The 11,357-nt window shown below is 36.5% G+C and overlaps 1 protein-coding gene across 2 annotated transcripts; it reads right to left on the reverse strand.

The window, feature by feature from the left end:
* Positions 1-616: 616 nt before the first annotated feature.
* On the reverse strand, positions 617-8,232 carry asb1 (ankyrin repeat and SOCS box containing 1). Of its 2 annotated transcripts, none has more exons than XR_010526971.1 (6): positions 7,986-8,206; positions 7,058-7,199; positions 5,474-5,776; positions 4,984-5,366; positions 3,435-3,656; positions 617-731 (listed from the first exon to the last, which is right to left on the reverse strand). XR_010526971.1 is itself a non-coding variant. In XM_065252260.1 (6 exons), exons 2-6 carry the CDS (start codon positions 8,074-8,076, stop codon positions 3,526-3,528), a joined length of 1,050 nt encoding a protein of 349 aa, XP_065108332.1. In that variant the 5' UTR covers positions 8,077-8,113; positions 8,216-8,232; the 3' UTR covers positions 617-3,525. The 2 variants fall into 2 exon arrangements, 1 of the variants encoding a protein (XP_065108332.1); XM_065252260.1 differs by adding an exon at positions 8,216-8,232 and having other exon boundaries at positions 617-3,656; positions 7,986-8,113.
* Positions 8,233-11,357: the final 3,125 nt, after the last annotated feature.

An 11,357-nucleotide genomic window follows, 5' to 3' on the forward strand; every position in this document is an offset into this window, starting at 1 on the left:
TTATTACAACATTAACAGTGGGTTAAAGCACACTGAATTACCATCAATGATTTTCGCCAGCACCGCAACACCACACAGCCCAGATGTTTAGCCTAAAGTGCCTTCATATAAAAGCTCACAGGTGTGAAGTATATAGGAAAATTTTGGTTTGATTTAGCAACTACAGATTTCACCTTTAAAATACGAGCATTCAGCATCCACGTTCATTAAAGCAATATGCCACAGAAGTGCGTTACAGTGATTTCATCACAGGTAAAATGTGTTACAAAGCAGAGTATTTACAATCCTTTTAACATTCTTTTTAAAGACTTCAGTGTTCAATAAATAAGTACAATTATTAATAGTTACAACTAAGATAAACAAATCTATGGCCAGGTAATGAAGTTCATTAGCCTACTTGAAATAAAAATTATGTTTTTTCTTTTCAAAGCCATGCCAGCTTCTATGTTGAGGACAAAAAACTGACAGACTTTAAATCTCTATAGACTTTAAGGGTAGGGGTGAGCGGGACACAAACTTACACAGGGTTAATTGTGATACGGTATGTTTACATAGTTAAACAGAAAAAACTTTGTGCTTTTGGTCTTTTTCTCTTACTGACAGAAAAGTTTTGATCGTTTAGATATTGAACAAAGAGTGTTTGGAGGCATAAAAGTACTTTCCTTTACTTTTATGTAAAGTTGAGTGTGTAAGTCACAAAATCCAACCGTACTTGTCTTGTGAAATGTACCCTTTAAAGTAAAAAATATTTATAAATTACAATTAATCCAAACTTAAAAGTTTTAATATAGGGGCGGTTTCTCGGACAGGGATTAGACTAGTCCTAGACTTAATAAATGTAAGAGCTTTCCAAACTGAAAACAACATATTTAAAATAAATCAGTGCCCTTTGTTTTGCTTCAAAATGCACACAAGTATGTTTTTAGTAAGGCGTGTTTGTTAAAACTAGTAATATTTCCTAATTAAACCAAGGCATAGTCCTGGCTTAAGCTAAACCCTGTCCGGGAAACCAAAAAACATTTAATATTTAATTTAATTTATTAATGTTTCTCGTTCATTTTGAAACATGTCAGCAATTCCTAGTCAGTCCCTCCAAAAAAACGTGATTTAACGCAAAATCAGCCAAAGTCTGCATAGTTACGCGGGGGACGCATTTTTTTCAAATACGCCACACTTTCGCAGCATAAATTGCAGATTTTCATGCGCAAAATATGCAGGGCTTGCATGATTTCATAATCCCAGCATTTTCGTAGCAAAAATCACATCTCTTAGCATGACGTTGAAAAATTTTGCATTTTCCTCACACAAGCGCAGCCATGTCCTCTGTTGCCATGGGTTGCCATGATTATGTGACGTGAACATCATTGAAAAGCTGCAAAAGCTGAAAACCTTTTGCATTCATCGCATAAAACTGCATACATATCCCGTATATACCATCGCTTTTTTTAAGAAAACGTGCCTTAAGATCAAGGATTTTTGCCCCCAACAATCACAAAAAAGGCTCTGTGTTTTTCTGTAAGGACTGCCTAGTGACTGATAGCTGGGATTGAAACATTTTTTACACAGTTGGGTTTATTGTCACACAGTGTTACCATTAAGTCTCAGGTATAGACGGTTTCAGCAGTAACAACATAAACAAGCGGCTTTCGTGGTCAACACGTCACTTCCGGTAAATTCCGCTAAGAATAAATAATACTTTAAATAAAGTACTTTAAACGTAGTTTATTTATATAATGAGCAAAATAAACAACACGTAGATTACCTGGGAAACCAAAACATTTGTTATTTTCGACGAGGTATTTGTTCAAAAGTTCAGTTTAGCAACTAGTCAGACCAAAAGAAAACTGAAACCGGACGTTAACTTCGAACCAGACACCTATCACGTCACCGCACTTGCGTCCGATGAAACCGTCTATACAATGATAATGAAAACAATGTAAATACTATTCATCAAAATAATATCAGGGGAAATAGCTCACAATTATGATTTTGTGTCTTAATCGTGCAACCCTTTCAAAAAATCTATTTATATGCATTGATGCACAATACAAGGATGATTAGATGAACGATCATGGTAAATGTTATAGGCAGATATATAAACAATATCCACCTTTAGTATAAAGACAGCATTTTATTGAATTATTCGTGTTTAAACAAAATTTCTCGCAGATGTTATAACAAACCCTCTGTTTGTTACAATTAACCCCACCTATGGGGTAAGTTGTCACGTTTGCACTTTCGGTGTGTTTGCGCAAGAACGGTAGGTCCCACAAACAAAAGTGGGTGATTCTCACAAAATTAGACTTATGAGGTGTCATGAAACATTTTGATAAAAAAAGTAAATGCAAAGTAAGAGTATCAAAATAAGAAGCATACAGTTACAAACATCTCTTCATGTACTATTTTGCACATGATTTAAAATGACATCATACAAACCAATTGTGTTGTTTTTTCCAGATTTAAGGGAAAAAGTTTCATTACCGTAACATGTCCATGACTGGATTTGGGTTCTTTAACATGGAAATATTTATAATTAAAAAAATCTAAAAAATAAAAAGCTTCAGTGCATGTTATACTATAAACATTTACAGTAAAGAAACATGTTGTATTTGGTGATCATTGGTAAATGTAGAGACAATAATAAGGAATATAAATGTGTCCAAAACCAATTTTCTCATCCTCCGCAACAATTTTCAATCATTGTTTAAGCCCTCAAGGAACACATTTTTTTTTTTTTTTAAATAGTTGGAAGGGACATAATTGACTGTGACACTCAAGATGGCTACCAGGTTAGCAGTTCTTATTTTTTGTCTCCAGATAAAATTTTGTTTGTCATAGCACCTAGACAACTTTTTAGTTCTCATTAATGTAATATCATGTTGCGGTAATGATAATTTTTGATAATGATAATCTAAAAAAAGAAAATAATTCTATAGGAAATATTTTTTAAATCCTCTAAAAATAATGGTTATAGTAAGTTCAGACCTTAATCTTATATGTGCGGGGAAAAAATGGCTTCAAGGGCTTTTGAAAAAATCTGATGTTGGACACCTTCTAAGTCTGGATTTTGTGAGAATCACCCAAGTGTGATTTTTACATATTTATGAATGTAATTGGAGTATGCTCGATGCCACAGTGTCAGAAAAAAGGTATACAAGCTGTCACTACGACAGTTAAAATGTCCTAATATGTACCTTTTTTAACCAGGTACTAAAATAAAATAAAACCTTTGAGGTGCAAATGCGTACTTTTTGAAAGGGTACCAGCACTGCCCCAGTGAAAGCTTTTGTAACTTTATTTCTGAGAATGCTATATTTGTAATGCTACACTCTCAATTCGGTTTAATAGATTTTACCATATTTCACTTTAGATTTCCTCAAAATCAGTGCAGTAAAAGTTTTCAGATTCATGGCCTTCCCATAACCTTCAGTTACCTGTCAAATGTCTGTCTATCAGTGCTGGAAGTGAGTGTCCACAGTCACACCTGTGAGTTAAATACTGTCTGAATGAAGCAGCAGATCCACCTCACTCCTTGTGGAGAAGAAAGTTCTTAATGGTGTCTGGCAACGGAAGAGATGAGATGCGTGACAAGCGATGCTTCCCCATGACCCTCCGGATCTCAATACGACACATATGCGTCAATTTCCTCGGGCGTCCTGTGTGAGAAACTGCAGTTAGCAAGTAAAGGTAATGTTAAAGGAAAACACCACCGTTTTTTTATATTTTACTATGTTTTTACCTCAACTTAGACAAATTAATACATACCTATCTTTTTTCAATGCGTGCACTTAATCTTTGTACAGCGCGTTGTGAATGTGTTAGCATTTAGCTTAGCCCCATTCATTCCTTAGGATCCAAACAGGGATGAATTTAGAAGTCACCAAACACTTCCATGTTTTAACTATTTAAAGACGCAGTAATATTGATGGAAGTTTGAGCGAGAGGGGGAGTAGTCAGGAGTGATGATGTGTCTGCGCACCGAGGTAAAAATGTTCTTCCGCCATACAATATAGTTCTCATTTTTTATCCGCTTAAAAAATCCCCACGTTTTATTTTAAGCGCCCATACTTACTTGTGTAACTACTCATGTAACAGTCTTTAAATAGGGAAAACATGGAAGTGTTTGGTGGCTTTTAAATTTATCCCTGTTTGGATCCCTGTAAGGAATGAATGGGGCTAGGCTATGTGCATCACACGTTTTGTCAAAATACGTGGTTGCTGCAGACGCTTTAAAGGTGTTTATAATAAAAAAGACTCTCATGTTTGCTAAATACTCGTTTAATCTCATGTGTAATAAGAGTTTATGTTAAGTTATTGTCTTGTGATTATTTTGTAAACGTGAGCATCTCTTTTATCATACATCCTTTCGAAGCGTGTGCAGCTGGAAGGTATTTTGACATGACGCATGATGCACATACAGCGGGGAAAACAAGTATTTGACACATCAGCATTTTTATCAGTAAGGGGATTTCTAAGTGGGCTACTGACACAACACTTTCACCAGATGTAGCCATTAAGCCAAATATTGAATTCATACAAAGAAATCAGAACATTTAAGTATACAAGTTGAGTCATAATAAATAAAGTGAAATGTTGTATGAATTCAATATTTGGCTTGATGGCTACATCTGGTAAAAATTTTGTGTCAATAGCCCACTTAGAAATTCCCTAACTGATAAAATACTTCAAATACTTATTTTCCCCACTGTAGGTTCACATGATGCAAGGAAAACACATTTTGACATGAAGAGCCACACACGACACTCCGAACACATGATTACCGAACAACTTCCTAAAAAAACATTCCTCTTTTGAAGCACACTTACAACAAAAAGAAAATTGCCAAAATACTTCATGCATTGACCTTTTGTTTTAAAAAGTGAGTTTATTATTCTATCCAATACATAAAGGATGGCGCAAAAAAATCCTGCAGAGTAGGAATGACCCATTATGGGTCACCATGACAATAAAAACAAGACTTACTTCTGGCCTCCTGGTAGATGCAGAGAGCTTCAGGATTGACCCGTACACGACCCACAGCATCGGAATCAGGCTCATCCCACGGGACCAGCCATGGGTCAGCGCCGTGATCCAGCAGCAAGCTTACAAATGCAGGTTCGCAGCCGTGTCTCAGGACCGCATCCAGAAGACACGAGGCCAGGCCTCTGGTCAGCACCTCTCTGCTCACGGGGCCGGTGTAGTTATAGTCTGGGTTGGCACCAGCCTGTAGAAGCATCCGGAAACAATGGAGGTGGTGATACGCAGCGCTGATGTACAGCGGACAGACCACCAGAGTTGTCAGAATGCGGGCACTGAACAAGGGTCTGGGGCCGAGCTGGTGGTCTACATCGACATCAGCATTAAACCTGTGTGGCACATAGCAGCTAATGAACCATAGTGATACCCAAGTAAATACAAAAAAATGTGAGTTTTGCATTAACAGGAATAAGGTGTTATTATAGATTTTTCCCACCTGATCAGTTCTTGTAGGATGTCCACCCGACCCACGCGTGCAGCGTGGTATAAAGGGGTACTTCGGTGATGTCTGCTGCCATTCGGATCAGCGCCAGCTTCCAGAAGGATTTTCACACAGTCCAAATGGCCATTAACCACAGCCACATACATAGCGGTCTGCCCCTTCACGTCTACTAAATCTACTTCGGCTCCCTGGGAGATCAGGAAATGCACACATTCGCTGTGACCGGCCGTGGCAGCGATACGCAGGGGTGTGCAGGGCAGCCACCCGCAGCACCATACTGACTTTTCATTGATCCGCCTAAAACACAATTCAGTGTGATTTACACAAGCCAGTACACTAAAGAGAGGTCAATCAATGGAGAACACAACAAAAAAGACTGGCGCATATTTTATGCATATTATGCATATAGAAGATGCTTTTATCCAAAGCAACTTATAAAAATGTATCATAGGGAGGCAAATTTTACATACCCTCAAGCCATCCTAGGTGTATATGATTTTCAGCCAAGCACAGTCAAAGTTATATCAAACAATATCCCGCCTGGCTTTTTCCGTTTTGTAATGGCATTGAATAGTGCCCCATTTTTAAAGTCATATCCATCCATGCATCAAAAAAAAAACAAATCCATACAGTTATTAAATGTCGTCTGACCTCAGCTCTCTCATGATCACTACAGTTTATAAAGTTTAAAATATAAATGCTTCCTTACAAAAACCCATCGCTTCGCCTCTGAAGACATTTAAAGGGACACTCCACTTTTTTTGAAAATAATATGCTAATTTTCCAGCTCCCCTAGATTTAAACATTTGATTTTTAAACAATTGATTTTTACTTTTTTGGAATCCATTCAGTTGATCTTCGGGTCTAGTGGTACCACTTTTAGCATAGCTTAGCACAATCCATTGAATCTGATTAGACCATTAGCATCTCGCTAAAAAATAACCAAAGACTTTTGATATTTTTCCTATTTAAAACTTGACTCTTCTGTAGTTACATAGTGTACTAAGACCGACGGAAAATTAAAAGTTGTGATTTTCTAGGTCGATATGACTAGGAGCTATACTCTCATTCTGACGTAATAATCAAGGACTTAACTCTTTCCCCGCCAGCGTTTTTTTAAAAAGTTGCCAGCCAGCGCCAGCGTTTTTCATGATTTTCACCAAAGTTCAATGCCTTCTAGAAAATGTTCTTCTTTAAATATATAAACATACAATATATCAAATGAAAGAAAAGAACCTCTGCATTAAAAAAAAACTTTTAATCCCATCTTCATTAGTTCTTTTTTTATCATCCTTTAAATTATGGGTAGGTTTCTTCAAAAATACCACATTCTAACTGTTTGCCCTACCTGGTGGATAATAGCGGAAATACAGATTGCTGGAAAAACTCGTCATCGGCATGGAAGGGTTTTCACTTAATTGGCAAGTTAGCTCATCAAAGGTGGGGAAAGAGTTAATATAACTCTGTGTTCAGCTAAAATTAAGAAAGTCATATAGAAGGATGGCTTAAGGGTGAGTAATATATGGGCTAAATTTTATTTTGAGGCGAAATATTTCTTTAATCACACTGAAGTCTCACTGTTTAAAGCTGTCTTCTCGCAGGAGAGTCCTTATAGTCTCCAAATCTCCCACATAGGCAGCGTTATGTAGACGCATGTCCTCACACTGTTCCAAGGGTTTATCACAGAACTGCTCCTGGAGCCATTCCTTCAGGTTACGCCCTGAGATCACATCAGATCAGATACATAAGCTACATCAGTACAATACAATACATAGGTACGTGTCAATTTGGTTCCTCTCGACGAAACTTCGAATTACCTCAAGCGACGTGCGGAGTAAAACCATTCTTGAAATTGTAACTTACATTTAGTTTAATTGCTAAATTACAAGTGAACGAAATTTCAATGAATTTGAACAACGGCGCAAGGGTTGTTTTACCACCCGCAAAATGAAAAACAATGGGACAAAATAAGGTGATGATTTTCGAGTTTCAAATGGCCGGTAGTTTGTTATTCTCTTGAACCTATAGACATGGTCTTGGTGTCATCGTAAAGGTTTTTTCAAGCTCTTTCTATCTGAACAACTAGTTTTAGCATTTATGTTTTAAATTTTTGTCACATACCTACAATACATCAAGCTTTGGAGAAATGCTTCATATTTCTACACTAATGCAATGTGCATTGTATATAAAAACCCTACTGAGAAATCCAGCTAAGACCACCATAAGCTGAAAGCTGGTTTAGCTAGTTTAAGGTGGCAGTTGCTGATCCTTCAGCCTGGCAAAGCAGGTGGGTCAGCTGGTCCAGCTAGAACATCTTAAATAGTACCCAAAACACATCTAGACCAGCTTTCTACACCAGCAAAACCAGCTAAAACCAGATCACCAGCTTATGTTTTATTGTTTTAGTAGGGAAAGAAAAATTAACACTGATAAACGAGGCTGAAAAGCTGTGAATACTCTGCTTACTTTTCATAATATTATGTTGATTCTGCTAATAGTGACATACCAGCTTCAGTAGTGTTTGGGAGATGTGACACAGTCACCAGTGGGCAGCTCATACTGGGTGGATCATCAACATCTTCTCCAGCATCAGCCATTATCTGCTCCTCAAATTTCTTCTCAGTGTGACATAAACTACAATAAAACACCAAAATTAAACACGAGGAAAGACCTAAACTACCGCGACTGTCAACACAGAACTGTCATCGTGATATTTTTAGCAGCATCATCAAGTACCTGCGGAATTGCGTTATGTTTGGGCTCCTCTGATTGGACCTGAGGGCTACGGCTCTGTTTGGTCTGCTCTGATTGGACCTGAGGTCTACGGCTCTGTTTGGGCTGCTCTGATTGGATTATTTTGCTCTTCCTGGTTAAGGCTCGTCTGCTCTTAAAGCGATAGCAGCATCAATACCGAAAGATGATAGATTTGTCATTTTTTGCGGGAACTACCCGTTTAATTGTGTATAGAATTTTATTATAGTAATACAGTATTTTTATGATCATTTTTAATGATTTTTATGATTATTATGTTTATGTTAAAATTCTGTAATACAATGTTTTTTCCAATTTCAATATACAGAGGCAGTAAACTTTACACTGCAATAATGCATGCATATACTTCGTTATGCATTATTATGGCAAGGATGATCCCTAAATGTAATTAACCTTTTGCACAGGAACCCTTAAAATACATATAATTTATATACTTTGTTCTGTTGAATCAAGACACTTTTTAACTCTGTTAGATAAATAGTAATTTGTGATATTACAAAAATATCTTATTGTTTCCAAACTTAAATATTTTTTATTACAAATTTTGAAAACAACTGCTACATCCAACCAACTGTATGCAGACTATCCCGCTTAGTACACATCTTCTTAACTACATAATTGGACAGAAAGTACTGATCATTTCATTTGTAACAAATTTAAACTTTGAAAAACGTGAAAAAAGAGATTGTGGAGCGATACATTAAATTAGGGCTGTCAAAAGATTAATTGCGATTAATCGCATACAAAATAAAAGTTTGTTTTTGCATAATATGTCTGTGTGTGTGTTGTGTGTAATTATTATGTATATATAAATACAAACATACATGTATAAATTTAAGGAAAAGTATATAATATAAGTATATAATATAAATAAATAATATAAAAAATATCAAAATCTAAATAAATAAATATATGCATGTAAATGTTTCTCAAAATAATTACATACAGTGGGTGCGCACACATATATTATGCAAAAAATAATAATTATTATTTTGTATGCGATTAAAGGCGGAGTCCATGATGTTTGAAAGCCAATGTTGATATTTGAAATCACCTAAACAAACACGCCCCTACCCCAATAAAATCTGGACCTTCTGTTGATAGACCCGCCCCACACATACGCAACCCGGCATTTGATTTGATTTGATTGGCTATAAGTGTGTTTTGGTAGTCGGCCCGTCTCCTTTTCCAAACCGTTTTCAAACATCGTGGACTCCGCCTTTAATCGCGATTAATCTTTTGACAGCCCTTCATTAAATATATATTTTATATAAACTTTAAATATGCAATTTGTACTAAAAATATATTAGCTACATAATGGATGCTTCAACAATTATTAACCATGAAAAAGTAGGCTATTTCAGAGAGCTGGGTAATAAAATTTCAATATTACACTGTAAAAAGTAAAAAGTTGGATCAACTTTTAAAATTACCTCAATTGGTAATACTTTAAAAACCCTAAAGTGAAATTTTAAATTCTTTAAGTGTTACTAATTCAAGTAAAGTTGATGCAACTTTTCACTTTCTTTTTTCAAGTTTTTTGTGTCGCAGTAATGAGAATATAGGCTATAAACATATTTTCTGTATACATTTATGCTTTTGGCAGACACTTTTATCCGAACTGACTTACAGTGTATTACAAGGTGTAACATTTTTTTTTTTATCATCACAGGTGTGTTCCCTAGGTTTGAACCCATGATCTTTTGAGCTACTAGTGCTAACACAAAACAGTCAAGAGCAAAGTCATGAAACATTCAATTTGGCGTGCACCCTTGGTGGCAAGATGTGTTTCATTGGCATGAAAATAACATTACAATACAAAATATCACAACGCCATAGGCCTTTTTAAAGCAAAATTAACTCTTTTTTGTGGTGAAAATGATCATAACAAATTCCTGAAAATGTTACCCATATAGTGCTTGAGATATACTGATCCTGTTGCTTTAATAACCAGACACAAGGAGACCTGAAACCGGCCCCTCAAGAGCTCAGCCCAGCATCATGTGAAGTTTGTGGTTATACGCAAAGCTCGATTCTCTTTAACTGTGGTAGGTGACTTGAGTTCTGTCATTGTTGAAAGTTTATTTCGAAGAGCCGCAGACGCATGCCTTATTGCTGCGTGACGACAGCTGAACCATGCACCCTGGGCTACGGGCTCGTGTTAAAATAAACAGGGGACCTGACAGCCCCATGTGTCTCTGGAGAGAACTGGACTATAGGGAGCTAAAATGCACAACTTTCTAAACACAACTTACTCTACACAGGAAAATGGGAGACATCAGTCAGACACCGGCCTCATTCGGCAAAAGCCATTCAGTTATTTGGTTTAACTATTACTTTGGCCTGAAAAAAGTCTCTTCACACTAAAGCAACAATAGATTTTTAACTAGGAAATTCATGTGTGTAAGTGAGAGAGAGAAAAAAAAGAGAGGTTATAGACATTAACATTTTTAATAAAAAACTAGATAGTAAAGTTTGAAGACAAACTTTATGTTGGCTTGAGAAAGCGTAGCCTGAACGTTTAAAACGGTTTGACATAAGTTTAGTTTAGTAGGCTATCTGGCTGTTAGTATGTTTAAGTATGAAGGTAGCATGATTTACCATGAAGCTAGCATGATGTTAGCATGATTAGCATGATGCTAGCATGATTAGCATGAAGCTAGCATGATTCGCATGAAGCTAGCATGATTAGCATGAAGCTAGCATGATGTTAGCATGATTAGCATGAAGCTAGCATGATGCTAGCATGATTAGCATGAAGTTAGCATGATTAGCATGAAGCTAGCATGATGCTAGCATGATTAGCATGAAGCTAGCATGATGCTAGCATGATTTGCATGAAGCTAGCATGATGCTAGCATGATTTGCATGAAGCTAGCATGATGTTAACATGATTAGCATGAAGCTAACATGATGTTAGCATGATTAACATGAAGCTAGCATGATGCTAACATGATTAGCATGAAGCTAGCAAGATGCTAGCATGATTAGCATGAAGCTAGCATGATGCTAACATGATTAGCATGAAGCTAGCATGATGCTAGCATGATTAGCATGAAGCTAGCATGATGTTAGCATGATTAGCATGAAGCTAGCATGATGTTAG

The sequence above is a fragment of the Paramisgurnus dabryanus genome, chromosome 15 (assembly GCF_030506205.2).
Source record: "Paramisgurnus dabryanus chromosome 15, PD_genome_1.1, whole genome shotgun sequence".
Lineage (NCBI taxonomy): Eukaryota > Metazoa > Chordata > Actinopteri > Cypriniformes > Cobitidae > Paramisgurnus > Paramisgurnus dabryanus.

Excerpts from the sequence above, each read along its gene's own strand:
- asb1 (XM_065252260.1), bottom strand. The coding sequence starts at position 8,076 with ATGGCTGATGCTGGAGAAGATGTTGATGATCCACCCAGTATGAGCTGC. Across the intron at positions 5,367-5,473 it reads ATCCTACAAGAACTGATCAG|GTTTAATGCTGATGTCGATG; the intron begins GTGGGAAAAATC and ends TGTGCCACACAG. Across the intron at positions 3,657-4,983 it reads CATCTACCAGGAGGCCAGAA|GACGCCCGAGGAAATTGACG; the intron begins GTAAGTCTTGTT and ends TTTCTCACACAG.